Source organism: Leucopleurus acutus (genome assembly GCF_964270905.1).
Source record: "Leucopleurus acutus genome assembly, chromosome: 8".
Taxonomy (NCBI): domain Eukaryota; kingdom Metazoa; phylum Chordata; class Mammalia; order Artiodactyla; family Delphinidae; genus Leucopleurus; species Leucopleurus acutus.
Genome location: NC_139151.1, coordinates 82,394,023 through 82,414,064, shown reverse-complemented (window position 1 = coordinate 82,414,064; position 20,042 = coordinate 82,394,023). Strand labels below are relative to the sequence as shown.

The 20,042-nt window shown below is 36.4% G+C and overlaps 1 protein-coding gene across 1 annotated transcript in view; it reads left to right on the top strand.

Annotated features, from left to right (window-relative positions):
- DCDC1 (doublecortin domain containing 1) overlaps window positions 1-20,042 on the top strand; it is a gene marked incomplete at both ends in the record, with an annotated part of 430,017 nt that overhangs the window by 391,723 nt on the left and 18,252 nt on the right. Inside the window, 6 exons of the mRNA XM_082844001.1 lie at window positions 959-1,129; window positions 6,517-6,702; window positions 8,112-8,315; window positions 9,498-9,699; window positions 12,761-12,913; window positions 13,635-13,736. Coding sequence (XP_082700127.1) covers window positions 959-1,129; window positions 6,517-6,702; window positions 8,112-8,315; window positions 9,498-9,699; window positions 12,761-12,913; window positions 13,635-13,736 — 1,018 coding nt within the window. The remainder of the gene's footprint in view (window positions 1-958; window positions 1,130-6,516; window positions 6,703-8,111; window positions 8,316-9,497; window positions 9,700-12,760; window positions 12,914-13,634; window positions 13,737-20,042) is intronic.

Here is a 20,042-nt window from a genome sequence, read left to right as displayed (position 1 = left end):
GGTCTCTTAGGCTGTCTTCATTTCTTTTCATTCTTTTTTCTTTATTCTGTTCCACAGCAGTGAATTCCACCATTCTGTCTTCCAGATCACTTATCCGTTCTTCTGCCTCAGTTATTCTGCTTTTGATCCCTTCTAGTATAGTTTTCATTTCAGTTATTGTATTGTTCATCTCTGTTTGTTTGTTCTTTAATTCTTCTAGGTCTTTGTTAAACATTTCTTGCATTTTCTTGATCTTTGCCTCCATTGTTTTTCCGAGGTCCTGAATCATCTTCACTATCATTATTCTGAGTTCTTTCTTTGGAAGGTTGCCTATCTCCACTTCATTTAGTTGTTTTTCTGGGGTTTTATCTTGTTCCTTCATCTGGTACATAGCCCTCTGCCTTTTCATCTTATCTATCTTTCTGTGAATGTGGTTTTCATTCCACAGGCTGCAGGATTGTAGTTCTTCTTGCTCCTGCTGTCTGCCCTCTGGTGGATGAGGCTATCTAAGAGGCTTGTGCAAGTTTCCTGATGGGAGGGTGATCCTGTTCCTTTATTAGCAATTCTACTTGAGTTTGTTCTCAAGAAGTTATGGATTTACACAAACATTTATTTTATGATTGTTGATTGCCCTTTTGCTTATACTAAGGAAAACCTGAGAAACGATCTACATGTTTAACTGTTGGGTATTGGTAAATTAAAATAACCTAAGATCAGATAGTATATATCCTTTAAAAAAAAAAAACAAGCAAAACTAACGCCATTACCAAATTGTGTGCATTTTGTGATTACATTTTTGTAAATCCAAGAATTCATATATATATGTATAATCATCAAATATCAATAGTAGTTATCACTACATAGTAGAGTTTTGAGTAATTATCTGTACTTTCTGACTTTATGCAATGAAAACTAGGACTGCTATAAACAAATCATAACCTCTCCTATTTGACTCCATATTTTGTCACATTTTTTTCAGAAATACAAACCACATAACAATGGGACTTCTAATCAAAAGTGGAATTACATGACAAATATGAAAGCTTTTATGGCCTTTCATAGCACTACACTGGATAAGGAAGTCACAGCAGCAAATTATGCTGGTATTTGTACATCCTCTGTGATTAAAGAGAAACACATTGATCAACCAGTAAGTGATTCCTTCCTTCTGAGGACAAAAAAGAGGGGTGGGGGAATGGATAAGTCTAATAAAGCAAGAAACTTTTTTCCAGAAAACCTTAAGTTCACACAAATTAAACACTGACTTGTGAGTGAAATCACTTAGACTCTGTGATTCTGGTTAGGAAAGAATGAAGGAATATTGATATTACCCTCTTCTTATATTGCTTGATGGCTCCCTATCACCATCCCCATCTCTGGCTCATCATCAGCTCACCAGAACAGGGATGAAGCAGGATAATCACACATACGTCACTCCCACAGGTGTGCTGGCCACACTCGATGTCACTCCACTCCAGAAAGCATATTAAAATGCCAATGATTGTAAGTTGCTTTATATTACATTATACCAAGCATAGGGCTAAGTATGATATACTCTAATTTTAAAAGAAATAATTTCTCAAGTTTGGTCCTTTAATTTTTATTAGTAAGGAATTATTTGCACCATACTTTACAGATACCCGAGATATTTGTGGGTCAGTGGATCAAGGCACCTTGCTATTGTTGATAACCGTTGGCCTACAGAAAACTGAAATCTCATAATGTATGCACATTACAAGACCCCCCAAGACCCTCTTTACTGTTCCCCTCAGTCGTCTCTAAACCACTGCTGCTTCTTCACTCGTCATTCCCTGGCTCTACTGAATAAGAGATGTCAAATGTACCGTACCATTCTGCCTGTCTCTGGTTTCAACTATGCTCTCCCCACCGACTTTTTCTCCTTTGTCTGTGACCTCATACCTGTTAGACAATATGCTGCCAAAGACTGCTGAAGTCATCTTAAAAAGAATCGAGTCAACTTGAAAAGGCTCCAAAGATGAGACAATTTAAGCATCAATATGACTATTGAATGCAGTGGATTGACATACATTAGATATGTTTAAATCCATATGTTCATAGAGATATTAAACAACAGCAACAACAGCAGCTCAATTTGTCACAATTAGATGATGCTAAGGAACAAATTTGCTACTTTGAAAACCAGTAAATAAAGAATCAAGCATTTATTTTTCCCTTCCTTTATGAACCGTACCTCAAGATAACAAGACAGTTGACAAGAAGAAACTTCACTTCGTAGAAATACCCCAGCTAATACATGAGTAAAGTATGAGGAAATCAGAATATCATTATACTGTGAACTTTCATAAATTAATGGATCTAGGCAATGATCATCAGTAGCTACTAACATAACAAAAAGAGACAAAAGAGTTGCTCCTTGATAGAAATACACTGTACCATTTATGATGGGGTCTTGCCCCCCCAAATCTAACTGGAGAAAATGTACAATGAATAATTACAACAAAAGAAAAAAGAAAAAGAAATAAGGAATGTGAAGATTCGGAGAGACTTAGAGGTATTTAAACTAATTATAAGGTATTGGCCTTATTGTGATTCTCTTTCAAATAAATTGTAAGGGAGTGAGAGAATTGTAGAAATTTGAATACTGACTGAATATTTGATTATATTAGGGTATTATTAATTTTAGGTATGATGTTATAGTTATGATAAAAGAGTTCTTATTTGAAATTTGGGAAGGATAAAATTTCCCAATTTTCAACAATATTTCTTCTAAAAGATTGTAACTTTCCTTTCCTACTAGTTAAATGATAACCTATCTGATAGAAATTAATATGGTTAATCTGAAGAGTACAATAATATATCAATTCTAGGATTCACAAATTTAAAAAAATGCTTATCTCTCTTGGACCTGGGAAAACCAACTCTCTACACAAAGGCTCTAAATCAGTAATTAATTCTTAACCTTTTCAGAGATGCAGACCTCGTTGAGAGTCTCGTGAAAATTATGGATATTCTTTCCCCCAAAAATGCACATGTGTACACAGCACTTTTTGTATAAAATTTTAGGGAGTTTGTAGACTCCCCTTGAAATCCAATTTGGACATAGGGTAAGAACTTCTTCTCTAGGCCACATTTGCTTGGCAAGCTTAGAAAAGAAAACTAATACGAAGTAACCATTATATGCTAGAAAGCTACTGTATGTTAGATACTGATGCAGTATTAGTTATTTTTACATACATTATCTTATAATAAATAATATAACATAAATAATAAATATAAACAGTATCAATAATTCATTAAATTAAGATTGATGAAGCAACTGAATAATTTATTCACAGTCACATTAGCTATTATATATACAGTAAGCGTCATTGTTTATCAAACAAACTCCATGTTATAGACCATATTTCTATAAGGTCAAATGAACAGAGCAAGTTAGTCATTTCAATAAATCAAGGAAATTTTATAGAGGAAAATAATCAGTCAAACCAATTGCTTGGTATTCTGTGTATAGAGCCAGCAGCTGACTTGCTGAACTTTTAGACTCTGTTTGCATTCTGTAGACATAGCCTAACCTAGGGAGCTACCCCAGTGTATTGCATTTTCCTTACCAGCAGCAGTTTAAATGTTGTGTTAAGGGTGAATGAATTAACCAAAAATTCAGTTTGCATTGTATACGTGTACCATTGCCAAAATAAAACAATTTGGGAACCATCAAAATAGTAGCACCACAGTCATAGGGATTGATGTCTTAATGAATAAAAATACATTTTCTAGATACTTTCATAGGCTTCTTTTTTTTTTTTTTTTTTTTTTGGTGGTACGCAGGCCTCCCACTGTTGTGGCCTCTCCCATTGTGGAGCACAGGCTCCGGACGCGCAGGCTCAGCGGCCATGGTGCACAGACCTAGCTGCTCCGCGGCATGTGGGATCTTCCCAGACCGGGACACGAACCCGTGTCCCCTGCATCGGCAGGCGGACTCTCAACCACTGTGCCACCAGGCAAGCCCTCAATAGGCTTCTTTAGTGTAATAAGAAATACCATTGGCACACGATTCATCATGGAGTCCGTGTTTTTCTGTACAAATTATTCTGTATGTAGTATTCATTCAATTCCATCTGAGAGGAGATGTTTTAATTTTCTGTCTCCCAGTAATTTTTAGGAAAATGGAAATCAGATGTGCATATAGAGAAATCCATAGTGGAACTTAAGAATTACATCTTCAAAAGTATCATCTAAATGTTGGCTTTGAATTGAGGTAGCTTTAAGTATTTAAATGGAATAGTTGAAGAAATATGACAAAGGCAAAAAACAAGAACTTGGAATCAGAAGTCACAGCTTTGTACTTCAGCTCTGCCACATACTACTTGGATATCCTTGGATGAAAAACTTCCCTCTCTTAGCTTTTGTTTTCTCATCTGTAAATTGAGAATGATGATATTAACTCTGGCTGTACTTAACTTTTAGCCTTGTGAGGAACAAAGCAAATCAGAGTCTATATAAAAGTGCTTTAAAATGTTCATGCATATTCAAGAGTAGAGAGACTAGTTCAGTGAATTCTCATATACCTATCATCCAAATTCAGCTATTATCAAGGTTTTGCAATATTTACAAATCCTAGACATGATACCATTTCACCTCAAACTTAAGCATGCACCTGTAAAAATTTGACCATTTTCTTACATTACCATTATGCCATTATCACCTAATAAAATTAACAGTAATTTTTGGCCATCTACTACCCTGTTCATAATAAAATTTCCCAGGTTTCCTAAAAAATTCTTCTTATGGTTGGTTGGTTTGAGTCAGGATTCAAACAAGGTCCCTATGTGACGCTGGTCGCAGAATCCATCCTATAGAATGCCTCTTGTTTGGATTTTTCTGTTTGCTTCCTATGGCATCCTTTAACCTGTTTCTCTAGCTCCCATAATGCCTATAAAAGAAATTTAGCACTGGAGTTTAATTATATTTATGTTCAGCATTTTTTGGACAAGAATCTTCATAGGTTTTACTGTGTATTTCATATTTATCACTTATGCAGGGATACAGTGTGGATTTTCCATGGGCTCAGGTGATTACAACCTAATCTCACATCAAAAAACAATTCCCAATGACTTTTCATTTAGTGTTGCCTTTTTTGTGATCTTTGCCTAAATCAATAATTTCATTAGAAGTTTCAAAAGGGTCAATTTTTAAAAGTTCTATTATGTTCCCTGACATATATTAGCTGAACTTTTAGTGTAAGGAAGAACTTTACCTCTTCAACTAGGTATTTGACTGCCCAGAAATATGATTTGTAAAGGATGGTAGGATAAATGCTTAAATTGTTCTATCTAAATTATCTATCGTAGTAGAGCAAATCACCTGAAAATTTAGTGGCTTAAGCCAACAACCATTTTTATGCTCTGAGTCAACAATTTGGGCTACATTGAACTGGGCAGTTCTGCTGGTCTTGCCCAGGGTCACTAATGTGGCTGTAGTTATCTGGTGGCACACCAGTAGTTTGGTGGTGCTATGGTGTCTGAATGGTCAAATCACATGTCTGGTGGGGGCCTTAGTTCTCCTCAAGGCTTCTTAAGTAGGCTAGCTCAAGTGAGCTCACATTATGGTCTCTGGCTTCCAAATGCAGCCAAAAAAGAACAAGCTGAAATGTGCAAGCACTTCTTATGCATCTGCTTGCATCACATTTGCTAATGCTACATTGGCCACAGCAAGTCACATGGCCTTGCCCAGATTCAAGGAAAGGAGGAAAGGAGCAAGAAACTCTTATTTCTTGATTGGAGGAGCAGCAAAGTGACATTTCAAAAGGGCATGCAAACAAGAATGGGATGGTTTTACTGTGGCCATCTTTGCAAATAATCTGCCACAATTTCTAATGGCTGATTTCAGAGTTGTAAATTGGTACCAGTTTACTTCTAACGGACTCCAGTAAGTAGTGGTTTTGTTTTTGTTTGTTTGTTGGCTTTTTTGTTGCTTTTTTTTTTTTTTTACTTATATTTTTAACATGATTATTAACTCACGGGACTTTACCTATTCAAACATATTTGAAGTGTTTTGGTTATAATTTTATTTTACTCCCAAATTGTCCCACTTTGGGCCAGTGGAATGTCCTTCATGTTGGCACCTGTGTCTTTTTTGACATAATGCCTTTACTTTTGGATGGATTCTTTTTTTCTGGGCACGCAAGAGATCCTTGCTTCTCTTGTATAATTCTTGCCCCAAATCTGGAATTGGCCATTCCTCCAAGAAACTCTGATTCTGGATACAAGTTATACTCATTGATGTTGAATTGTCATTGCCTCTAGGCTTTTTCAGTCAACAACGTTTGGAAATATTTTGCTCTATAATATAATAGTTATAATTATAATATAATTATTATATAATATAATTATATTATATAATAATAATTAGAGAGCAAAATAATGCATTCATGTTGAGATTTCAAATTTAGCATTTGGGGATCATAAGAGTGCTTTATTTGTATGGCAAAATATTCTACAAAAGTGCTATCATAATTTAGATGCAACCAAATAAAAGCATGTTTACCTCCATTTTCAGGGATACTATTATCTCTCACCCAGTGGAAAGAAAAAAACAATGCTCTGTTTGGCATGTGGGCGATCCATGAGAGCAGAGAAGAGACTGAAACAGTTGCTTCCAGGGCTGCCATTCCTCTGTGCCTCAGGCTCCGAGACCCAGAAGCCCTTCTCACAAGGACCTTTCAAGGTCATCGATGTGGCCAGAGTATGTAATGATCTGAGCTCTGCTAACACATGTGTGGCATCAGTTTGGAAACTTTGATACATTCATTACTTGCCTTGCACTCAAGTTCATCTCCACTCATCCAATTCATCTTTCGTTGAGGCACCTTTACCATTCCACCTGCATTGATTTCCTTTTCTCCACTGTAACTTAAAATACATTATCTGTTAATAGTTCGATATACTCTTTGAAGTTAATTGGGCTCTTCTGCAGCTTTAATCATCTCCTGACACCTTGCACTACTCCCTGTGTTGCTTTTAGATGAGGAAGTAACTGCAAATCTTTACTTAGTGGAGTAGCTTTTTGCCTATATCCACAGGGTAAACTCCTTTTTTCCTAGTATTTTCAGGGCTAATTTGATCTGTTGTTGTTAATGACTCTTCATGTTGGGTGCCTGAATTCATGCATTCATGTCTAATACTATTTTTTTTTAATAGCTCATGGAGAAAATAATCTCTGCTGCTTTCCTGTGATCTTAATTTAAAATGGCACCATTTAAAAAATCCTTTCCTTCAAGTTTAGAAGTGAGAAGAGCTAAGAGGAACTTACACAACTGTATAAAAAGGAGCAATTCCTTAGGGGTGGGAACCTTCCACCTGGTGTGCTCTTCAGGGCTTGCCGGTCTTATTCCCAGGTCACTGTCCTCTCTCCCCTAAACCTGATACACATTGCAGAAGAGCAGGGTCGTAACAGTTACAATAAACATCAACTGAAACAATCACTGAAGGAAAAGGGGAGTCAGTCCTCTGGGAAAGCCTGCAAGCATTTGGCTTTGCTTTGGTGACAGTAGGGTTGTGTTAAGGAGGTGGGGGTGAGCTGATCGGAAAGAATCCCCAGTGTTACAGCATCTTGGACACAACTTCTCCCTCAGGGCAGCTTCCTGAGTAGCCATGAAAAGGAAAAGGTGAAGTGTGGCGTTCACCACCCTCATTACCATGTGGTTAAGGCTTCACTCATTCCCCTCCTCATTCATCAATGTCTGCCACCATAGGATGGCATCATCCTAAAGTCAAAGAATAAGAGAATATCTTTACTACTAGCATCCATTACTTCAACCCCAGGCTCTCTCTGGCCCTGGCATCCTTCTTCCCCATCTCCTGTCCAGGGGAAGGCAAAGTAGAAAGCAGGAGGAGGCCAGAAACACAAGCCAGAGGCCCAAAGTCACCTAGAGACTCAGTGACAGGGCTGGGAAGAGAACTGAGGAGTTCGGACCCAATGTCCTTCCCACTACAGCACCTAATACTTTTAGCATATGAAGTGAACATTTCAAAATGTAGATGCCACACCCATGTACACACACAAATCAAGAGGCTGAAGTATAACAAAATAATAAAACTAAAAGAAAAAAGTTTGAGTTGATCTATGTTGTTGTTCTTTAAAAAAAAAATCAGGCTGATTTATCTTCTTATGAGGCTGAAAACACTTTAAGTTATTATGAAGAACGTCTGTTATCTTTACGGATGAAGACCTGCACGCAAGTTGTATCTCATAGTGGCATGGCAGTTACTCACCAGAAGGCAGTGAAAATAATTGCATACAAAAATGGAGATGGATATCGAAATGGGAAGTTAATTGTGGCTGGAACATTCCCCATGGTGAGTGGCTATCACTTAAATGCTTCTCGAATCATCAGAGGTAATGATAGTGGTGATTTCTCTGACAAGAAAAAAAGCAGTGAGATTGAGTGACAAATATCCCTGGCCAGTTCTACCAATTTAAGCTGCTGAGATCAAGATCTCTGTTTTCTTAAAGATGTTATTTTTGATGGTATTTCTTCGGATATAGACTTAGAAAAATGAGAAACAGAAAGCCTTTTTTGCCTTCCTTCCCCTTCCAGCTTCAAGTTGTATGTCAGCTCAGTATCCTAAGAGATGCCACCTCCTTTATTATCTGGAGAATCGGAGCACTAATTTGTTGATAGGGGGTTTCATTTCATTTTCAAATTGGAGAGGCAGGAGTTGTGCTAGGAGGGAACATGTGATTTCTGTCTTAGAGGCTGCTCCCTACAGCCATGGGAAGGGAGGAGAGTCCCCAGGACCCAAACCCAGGCTTGTCCTTCCATTGCGTGATGGTTGTCTTGTGTCTGTACATTCTGGCCAATACCTTTAACAACATATTTTACAAGCAATGTTAAATATGATATGGAGTTACCCTGGAGACTTCCTTGCAAATACACACACACATAATCATTCACTCACCCCTCTGAGTATGAACAGATTTTTTATTAAGATATTGTTGTTCAATGGACTAAGCAAAGGACAAAAGTTAGCAACTCCAGAATTCACCCTGGGACCCTGGCTTTTGTGGTCTTGGGCAAAAATATTAACCTTTCAGCCTGATTTCCCATCTGCCAAATGGAAGTAATAATGTGTCAGTTCTTGGTTTGAAAGTCAAGTATTCATTTATTTTAAAGCAGTTCATCTGAAGTGTTAGAATAATTTTATTCATTCTTAAGCACACAATTGAAAGTGGATTTCTAGGTTTACACTTCTTAGGAAATAAATACTCTGATGATAAAATGTATTAACATACAATAGCTGCTGTGTTAAATTTTTGGAGCTAAGAATTTTCACAGATGGATTGGACTAATTTGTGAGATTATGTAGGACAATCCAATATCAAAAATCATCTCTAATCAAAGATCAAGTTGGTAGCTATTGCTTTCTGTTTTCTCAAATTAAAGGATTTTCTCAGAGTTCTAAATTAACACGCTCATCATGATTATTCTCAGTTCTACCACTATTTCTTCTCAGTTCCTTATAGTCTGTGTTTTTTAGCTGCTTGCAGAATGCACGGAACAACTTGGTCTTGCCAGAGCAGCCTCCAAAGTATATACCAAAGATGGAACCACAATCCTTTCCTTGTGGGATTTGGTTTTATGGGCTCTTGGTAAATCTTTTATCCAGAGAGACTCTGAGGGACAAAAGGAAGAGGCAGCCCCTGTTGGAACAAGAGAGACACCTGTTAAAAGTATGGAAGGTTGGTTACATTCTACAGGATTTAGCTGATTCTACTTATGTTTGATCATTTGAAAGTTAAATGTAATTCTTTCATTCAGTCACCCCTTCGAGAGTTAAAAAAAATCACAGGAAGCTACTCATATGAAATTCTCATAATGTTTTTACCTTTCAGAATAATAAGAAAAAGATTTTTTAATGTAAATTTGATTTCAGCCCCAAAACAATAAATAAATTGCCTAGAATTTATAAAACATGTTTGACAGTTTAGCTACTGTATGCAACATGAGCAGGTTCTGTTCTTAAATTCAGAACCAAAACCAACTGGAGACCGCTTAAGAAAGTGGGACTAGATCAATGCAAATCTCTTCCTACTATTAGAAGAGAAGGTGTCCTCTCTACACCTCCTGTCCTCCAACTCCCCTCCCCCATCTCCACTGCTCCTATGAACTCCCAGAAGCTACAGCAAATGCACCCCTATCACAGCTCCTAGCACATTGTGTTATAATTATCTGTCTACATCTTTGTGCGTTTCGTTAGACTAGGTACAACTTGAGGGCAGGGCCTGTGCCCCCAACAACAATTTGGTAAATGAAAAAGAGTCTTGTTAGCAGTGATTCGGCGGTTGTCTCAGGTTTCCATTGTTGTGTTGAGAGGCATGGTTTAGAGGTTAAGAATGTGGATTTTGGAGCTGAAAATACCAGGGTTCAGCTCCTACCTGTCACTTGTTAGATGAATGATCGTGGGTACTCTCTGTACCTCAGTTCCCTCATTTGTAAAATGAGGACACTAACAGTCACATGAATATATACTAGTTCAGTCTTCATAAATATGAATGTGTATTCATAAGAATATATATGCATATGAATATATATCACTTAGATTAATGCCTGGTTGATACTTAGCAATTTAATAATATTAGTTATCATTATTGTGTGTAGAATTAAGGAGGAAAAACCCACTCCTTCCTGTGTGTCTCTCCTTCATTCTCATACTAGTATCCCATTCCCAATGCTTCTGATACCAGACCTGTGGGGTTTTTTCCCACACCAACTCCCACACCATCTAGCTGGATGTCCTACAATTTAACTCAATTCTGACACTACCTACCTGGAGATAAGGTCAGATCCCACAGATTAAGGGCCCAGTCTCACAACACTGCTTCCCACTCACCCCATTGCAGAGGTCCAGACCTGTGCTTCTGACTGAGTGGCTATAAATTGGCTCCCTCCTCAGGTTCAATTAATTTGCTAGAGCAGCTCACAGAACTCAAGAAAACTGTTTACCCATTTATTATAAAAGGATATGGTAAAGGATACAGATGAAAATCCAGATGAAAGAGAAGCATAGGGTAAGGTACGTGGGAAAGGGCATGAAGATTCCGTGTTTCCTCTGACACTCCACTCTCCCAGCATCTCCATGTGTTCACCAAGCCAGCTTTCTGAACCGTGTACTTTTGGGATTTTTATGGAGACTTCATCATGTAGGCGTGATTGATCATCAACTCCATTTCTAGTCCCTCTCTGGAGAATGGGGAGTAGGGTTGAAAATTCCAAGTTTCTAATCATGGCTTGGACTTTCTGGTGACCAGCCCCCATCCAGGAGCCCACCAAGATTCATCTCATTAGAACAAAAGACACTGCTAGCACCCAGGAAATTCCAAAGGATTTAGGAGCTCTGTGTCAGGAACTGGGGGCAGAGACCAATATTTTTTTCTATTATTTTATAATGATATTATTTGTTTGGTTTTCTAATGAGTTTTAAAAAATAATTATGTGAATATTTAATGCCTAGCTGATCACTAAAGCATATAGTTCTGCCTTTATTTGGCATGTGGAATATCTGATCTCCACGTTCTGGAAGATTTAAAATTTCAAACATTCTTCTTTCAAATTCTTATTTAAAACCTGCTTGGAGGTAATGTTATTCATGCAGGTCTACCAAGAGGGTATGGCCATCCCTTCCCCTCATATTCTAAAGGTTATCCTTGAATCAGGCAGGGGCATTAGCTGGCTGTCCCCTTTACTGAATCATGACTTGGAGTTATGACATCGGTTTGCATTGAGGAGATTAAAAGAAACAGGCATCAATCTAAAACTCAGTGTCATGCTTACTATAAAGGCGGTGGTTAAAGGCACTGGCTCTGGAAGCAGATGGCCTTGATTCTAATTCTGGCTCTGCCCCCGCCTGGCTATGTGACTAAATCTCAGTTACTGTACAAAAGAGGAGTGGACCTACCTCAGAGTATCATTTTGAGAATTATATGCGATCATGTATATAGAGGTCTTAGTAAAACGCCCAGCACATAGTAAGTTCTCAATATGTATTAATTATATATTAGGATACTGTTTGCTGTATCACAAATAACCCCTTTATGAAGACCCTGAAATAACTTTCTCTAAGATCTCAGGACCAGGAGAGTTGTATCTTGAGGAGTTTATCTCTCTCTGTCAGCCATGTGTATCTTGAAATGGTGTTTTCCTCTTTGCTTTAGCCACAAGGATTCTCAGCGCCCAAATAGTGCTTTATCTCCAGCAAATAAAAACAGTGTGGTATTCATGTCTAGTATCATAGTGATGATAAATATATTATCTAGCATTTTTTGGATGCTTGCACAATTAACTAGACCAAATATTATTCTAAACACTTTCCTTTTTATAATCATCCCAACAGCAGAATGAGATAGATACTATTAATCATTTAATTGATGAGTTCTCTGAAGCACCTTATCTCTGGCTTTGGTCTATTCCTATACTCCTTTCTCCCCTTCCTTGCCTTTTTTTCTCTTTATTTTATCCCTTTTCAGAGTAGATATTTTGGTAAGCTACCTCATATTTTTTTCATAACTAGATAAAGTGTAAGAAAGGAATTAAAATATGTATTTACGATAAGATTTGTTTAAATTATTTAGTTGCATATGAAGTTTCTGATCAAATTTATGTATTTGCATCTGGTTTGGGCATTAACCTGTTTAAATCAAGTCATTAATGAAGAATAAAATATTTTGAATAAACAAGTGAATTCAGCAAGCAAATTTATTCATTATTCATTGAACAATAGTATATGTGTCATTTGTTTCCCAGGAACAACAAGAATGAAAGTGAAAACCAAATTATTTCCAAAGTCTGTGACATCTGATAGTTTGGATGATATAGATAAGTCTTTGCTCACCCTCATCCTCAGAAATCCTATTGCCATCTGGGTATCTTGCGGTGAACCATTTCTAAGTCCGAATGGTAAGTGTTTTGTTTTTGCTTTCTTTCAAGCAAGTGCATAAAGAGAGAGAGAAATAAATTTTTTGTCACCATAAGAAAATCAGTTAAATGTGTATAATGTCAACATAATAACATCACATTTACGCAAAGAACGGGAGGTTCATCAATTAACATGTGCACAAGGATAGCTATACTCCTATATTTGCACAATTGCCTGTTTTTTTCTTACTGGAATGGAGTGTTCTGCATGGAAAGTGTCTAATTTCATTGATAAAGAGATCCTTGGTCTATAAGACTGAGAATAATGATATACATTAGAAAATAACAAATGAGTTTAATTCACACTGAAGACGACCTGTCTGCACATTTTCATTTTTAAGAATTGCACCCTTTAGGCAGTAGGTGGATGTTTAAAAAAATGAATGGTTCCAAGGAAGACTTTCATCACCTCCAAATAGTTTGTGGAAATAGAAAATGAAATATGGCTATTACATATGGTAAATCTATATAATAAAACAGCACTGTTCTTCTTTTTTCCCCCTCCATTCCATAAAGAAATGCCTTAAGCCCTGTCATCTTTCAAATGAAGTTTCTTTTAATGACCCTTACCTTTTAATTACTTGTTTCTAATTGAATTTGTTTCGTGGAGCAGAAAGTTCTTTATAAATTATTGGCTTGCATGATAAATTACTGTTGATAAGAAGAATGCAAGATAAAATATCATGTCGTTTTTTAATTCTAGCTTTGAAGAAAGCAGAAAAAATAAAAAAACAGAACTGGCTAAAAAAGGACAAAATTTTGGCTGATCTAGACACTATGAAACACAAACTGAGACAGTTAAAAGGTCAGTATGAACTAAATCAAGTATCACCATGTTTAATTCGAAACCTTTAATTCTTAACCTTAATTTGCTGGTAGTTTTTTTTTTGACCTTTAGATACCAGATGTTTAACTGAATATTATATATTGTGTTACAAAAGTCACTTGAGCAAGTCTAAAACCTATTAATATATCTTTTCAGTACTGATTTTGTATTTGTAAATTTTATATTAAAATGAATATCACATGATTTATGTATACATTTTTAAAATTTGGAGGATGTGTGGATCATATAACCACCCTATTGGTTTTGAAACAATTCCTGAACTGACATTTTATGGACTTTGGAATTAGTCATTAAACAAAACTTTCTGTTATTTCTTAGGTATTGCTTGGGAAGAAGTTTTGTTAAATAATCTGAGTGAGGAAGTACTAAATTCTTCAAAGATTAGTGTCTTTATCACAGAAGGGAGGTTATCTTGTTATGCGGCATAAGATATGTTATTCATAGACAAAGTGATTGATTGACAATATTTGTCCTGTTCTTCCATTCTCTTTGTCACAGAATCTTAAGTTCCTGATCTTATATTATTCCCAGCACTTCAGACACCAAATGATTCTTTGGGGAATAAGTATGTTATGGACTTTAGTCTGGGAAGGAATACATTTCAGGCTCTGTAACTGCCATAGCAGGATTTCAGCTCCTGAGTATCTGTACCATCTGGTGTCAGAAACATGTGAATCTTACTTCAATAAATAAGACAATTAGTCCTAAGTGCACTAGACAGCACTCTGGGTTGAAATGGCTATTTTTCAGTTTTTACCAAAAGAATTATTGGGTCTAACTGAAAAGCATCTATTACTATTGCTAACCTCTACTACTCCAACTACTTGACACTTGCACTTGAATGTCCCATAGGCATGTCCAAAACTGAAGTTAACACGTCACCATATAGTGACACCACCATTTCATTTCATATCTTACCACACCAATGCCTCCTTCATTTCTTCTGTGGGCATTACCACAACCAGGTGTTCCATCTCAAGGAGCTGGGAGTCATCCTTGGCGTCTCCCACTCTCGCTATCTCTAAGCAAATATCAGTAAGTCTTGTTGCTTTGAATCTGTTTTTCAAATGAATTCTAAGGATCTTGATTCCTACTGTCATTATCCAAGTTCAAGCTATCGTCATCTATTCTTTGGGTTACTGGGTCAGCTTTCTGTTCAGTTCCCTCTGCCTCAAACTTTTCTCTCTCCTGTTCTCTTGGATTGCTTCTCATTATTTACTTTTCAGCTTTCTTGTTATTTCTCCTAAAAGTCTTCACTAACATTCTAAGTCAGGAACAGTGTGCTTTGTCATACCCTTAACTTCCCTCGATAGCCCTTATCACTTTATTATACATACCTGATCATATGACTGTCTCTCCTATGTTATATTATAAATTCTATACCCTTCTAATTTGTTCTCTGAATAGTTGTAGAATTATTTAATTAAAGAATAAATGGAATTTCAACCATCCACTCCAATGAGCTTTCTAAGCTCTATTTCTTTATCAAATTAAATCAATAGAAAGTAACATATTAAAAATAGCACCCGGCAGAGCTGCTTTTACTGAATTATGATTTTATATCATGTCTTTAGCTTTTATTATAATTAAGTATTAAAAAGGTATTTAAAGTTCAGTTGGCATCATCCACAATATCACTGTAGAAAACAGTCTTTTTCGTCAGATGGTGTCCATTATGGAGAAATCCATTAATGCAGTTTCTCTTAAAATTTAGTACTAAGATAAATCTTGTCTCTACTGCTAAACTGTTATGTTTTCTGCTATTAAATGTAAATTCATTGCTACCTTATAAAATACCTACTGTGAGGATGGTCTTTTCTAGTTGCTGGGATTAGGAGGAGAAATAATAGCAAGTTTAAATTCAGTAAACTGCAGTTCCTGTTGGATTGTGAGCTTCTGTTTTTTTCCTTTTTTAAAAATTCAATCATTTTATCATTTTTTAACATCTTTATTGGAGTATAATTGCTTTACAATGGTGTGTTAGTTCCTGCTGTATAACAAAGTGAGTCAGCTACATGTATATATGTATCCCCATATCCCCTCCCTCTTGTGTCTCCCTCCCACCCTCCCTATCCCACCCCTCTAGGTGGTCACAAAGCACCGAGCTGATCTCCCTGTGCTATGCAGCTGCTTCCCACTAGCTATCTATTTTACGTTTGGTAGTGTATATATGTCCATGCCACTCTCTCACTTCGTCCCAGCTTACCCTTCCCCTTCCCCGTGTCCTCAAGTCCATTCTCTACATCTGCATCTTTATTCCTGTCCTGCCCCTAAGTTCTTCAGAACCTTTTTTTCTAAGATTCCATATATATATGTTAGCATACGGTATTTGTTTTTCTCTTTCTGACTTACTTCACTCTGTATGACAGACTCTAGGTCCATCCACTAGCTACAGATAACTCATTATCGTTTCTTTTTATGGCTGGGTAATATTCCATTGTACATATGTGCCACATCTTCTTTATCCATTCATCTGTCCATGGACACTTAGGTTGCTTCCATGTCCTGGCTATTGTAAATAGTGCTGCAATGAACATTGTAGTACATGACTCTTTTTGAATTATGGTTTTCTCAGGGTATATGCCCAGTAGTGGGATTGCTGGGTTGTATGGTAGTTCTATTTTTAGTTTTTTAAGGAACCTCCATCCTGTTCTCCATAGTGGCTGTATCAATTTACATTCCCACCAACAGTGCAAGAGGGTTCCCTTTTCTCCACACCCTCTCCAGCATTTATTATTTGTAGATTTCTGATGATGGCCATTCTGACTGGTGTTAGGTGATATCTCATGGTAACTTTGATTTGCATTTCTCTAATGATTAGTGATGTTGAGCATCCTTTCATGTGTTTGTTGGCAATCTGTATATCTTCTTTGGAGAAATGTCTGTTTAGGTCTTCTGCCCATTTTTGGATTGGGTTGTTTATTTTTTTGATATTGAGCTGCATCAGCTGCTTGTAAATTTTACAGATTAATCCTTTGTCAGTTGCTTCATTTGAAAATATTTTCTCTCATTCTGAGGGTGGTCTTTTCATCTTGTTTATGGTTTCCTTTGCTGTGCAAAAGCTTTGAAGTTTCATTAGGTCCCATTTGTTTATTTTTGTTTTTATTTCCATTTCTTTAGGACATGGGTCAAAAAGGATCTTGCTGTGATTTATGTCATAGAGTGATCTTCCTATGTTTTCCTCTAAGAGACCTATAGTGTCTGGTCTTACATTTAGGTCTTTAATCCATTTTGAGTTTATTTTTGTGTATGGTGTTAGGAGTGTTCTAATTTCATTCTTTTACATTTAGCTGTCCAGTTTTCCCAGCACCACTTATTGAAGAGGCTGTCTTTTCTCCATTGTATATTCTTGCCTCCTTTATCAAAGATAAGGTGACCATATGTGTGTGGTTTTATCTCTGGGCTTTCTATCCTGTTCCATTGATATATATATTTCTGGTTTTGTGCCAGTACCATAGTGTCTTGATTACTGTAGCTTTGTAGTATAGTCTGAACTCAGGGAGCCTGATTCCTCCAGCTCCATTTTTCTTCCTCAAGATTGCTTTGGCTATTCGGGGTCTTTTGTGTCTCCCAACAAATTTTAAGATTTTTTGTTGTAGTTTGTGAAAAATGCCATTGGTAGTTTGATAAGGATTGTATTGAATCCGTAGACTACTTTGAGTAGTATAGTCATTTTCACAATGTTGATTCTTCCAATCCAAGAACATGGTATATCTCTCCATCTGCTGGTATCATCTTTAATTTCTTTCATCAGTGACTTATAGTTTTCTGCATACAGGGCTTTTGTCTCCTTAGGTAGGTTTATTCCTAGGTATTTTATTCTTTTTGTTGCAATGCTAAATGGGAGTGTTTCCTTAATTTCTCTTTCAGAGTTTTCATCATTAGTGTATAGGAATGCAAGAGATTTCTGTGCATTAATTTTGTATCCTGCTACTTTATCAAATTCATTGATTAGCTCTAGTAGTTTTCTGGTAGCATCTTTAGGATTCTCTATGTATAGTCACGTCATCTGCAAACACTGACACGTTTACTTCTTTTCCAATTTGGATTCCTTTTATTTCTTTTTCTTCTCTGATTGGTATCGCTAAAACTTACAAAACTATGTTAAATAATAGTGGTAAGAGTGGGCAACCTTGTCTTGTTCCTGATCTTGTTCCAGTGGAAATGGTTTCAGTTTTTCACCATTGAGAATGATGTTTGCTGTGGGTTTGTCTTATATAGCCTTTATTATGTTGAGGTTAAGTTCCCTCTATGTCTGCTTTCTGGAGGGTTTTTATCATGGGTGTTGAATTTTGTCAAAAGCTTTTTCTGCATCTATTGACATTATCATATGGTTTTTATCGTTCAATTTGTTAATATGCTGTATCACATTGATTGATTTGAATATACTGAAGAAGCCTTGCATTCCTGGGGTAAACTCCACTTGATCGCGGTGTATGATCCTTTTCATGTGCTGTTGGATTCTGTTTGCTAGTGTTATGTTGAGGATTTTTGCATCTATGTTCATCAGTGATATTGGCCTGTAGTTTTCTTTTTTTTGTGACATCTTTGTCTGGTTTTGGTATCGGGTGATGGCGGCCTCGTAGAATGAGTTTGGGAGTGTTCCTCCCCCTGCTATATTTTGGAAGAGTTTGAGAAGGATAGATGTTAGTTCTTTTGTAAATGGTTGATAGAATTTGCCTGTGAATCCATCTGGTCCTGGGCTTTTGTTTGTTGGAAGACATTTATTCACACTTTCAATTTCAGTGCTTGTGATTGGTCTGTTTATATTTTCTATTTCTTCCTGGTTCAGGCTCGGAAGGTTGTGCTCTTCTAAGAATTTTTCCATTTCTTCTAGCTTGTCCATTTTATTGGCATATAGTTGCTTGTAGTAATCTCTCATGATCCTTTGTATTTCTGCAGTGTCAGTTGTTACTTCTCCTTTTTCATTTCTAATTCTGTTGATTTGAGTCTTTTTCCTTGTTTTCTTGATGAGTCTGGCTAATGGTTTATCAATTTTGTTTATCTTCTCGAAGAATCAGCTTTTAGTTTTATTGATCTTTGCTATTGTTTCCTTCATTTCTTTTTTATTTATTTCTGATCTGATATTTATGATTTTTCCTTCTGCTAACTTTTGGGTTTTTTTGTTCTTCTTCTCTGACTGCTTTAGGTGTAAGGTTAGGTTGTCTGTTTGAGTTTTTCTTGTTTCTTGAGGTAGGATTGTATTGCTATAAACTTCCCTCTTAGAACTGCTTTTGCTGCATCCCATAGGTTTTGGGTCATTGCGGTTTCATTGTCATTTGTTTCTAAATATTTTTTGGCTTCCTCTTTGATTTCATCAGTGATCTCATGGTTATTTAGTAATGTATTGTTTGGCCTCAATGTGTTTGTAATTTTTACAGTTTTTTTTTTCCTGTAATTGATATCTAGTCTCATAGTGTTGTGTTGTGAAAGGATACTTGATACGATTTCAATTTTCTTAACTTTACCAAGGCTTGATTTGTTAACCAAGATATGATCTATCCTGGAGAATGTTCCATGAGCAGTTGAGAAGAAAGTGTATTCTGTTGTTTTGGATGGAATGTCCAATAAATATCAATTAAGTCCATCTTGTTTAATGTGTCATTTAAAGCCTGTGTTTCCTTATTCATATTCATTTTGGATGATCTGTCCGTTGGTGAAAGTGGGGTGTTAAAGTCCCCTATTATTATTGTGTTACTGTTGATTTCTCCTTTTATGGCTGTTAGCATTTGCTTTATGTATTGAGGTGCTCCTATGTTGGGTGCATAAATATTTACAATTGTTATATCTTCTTCTTGGTTTGATCCCTTGATCATTATGTAGTGTCCTTCTTTGTGTCTTGTAATAGTCTTTATCTTAAAGTCTATTTTGTCTGATATGAGAATTGCTACTCCAGCTTTCTTCTGATTTCCATTTGCATGGAATACCTTTTTTCATCCCCACTTTCAGTCTGTATGTGTCCCTAGGTCTGAAATGAGTCTCTTATAGACAGCATATATATAGGTCTTGTTTTTGTATCCATTCAGCCAATTATGTCTTTTGGTTGGAACATTTAATCCATTTATATTTAAGGTAATTATCAATATGTATGTTCCTATTACCATTTTCTTAATTGTTTTGGGTTTGTTATTGTAGGTCTTTTCCTTCTCTTGTGTTTCCTGCCTAGAGAAGTTCCTTTAGCATTTGTTGTAAAGCTGGTTTGGTGGTGTTGAGCTCTCTTAGCTTTTGCTTGTCTGTAAAGGTTTTAATTTCTCCACTGAATCT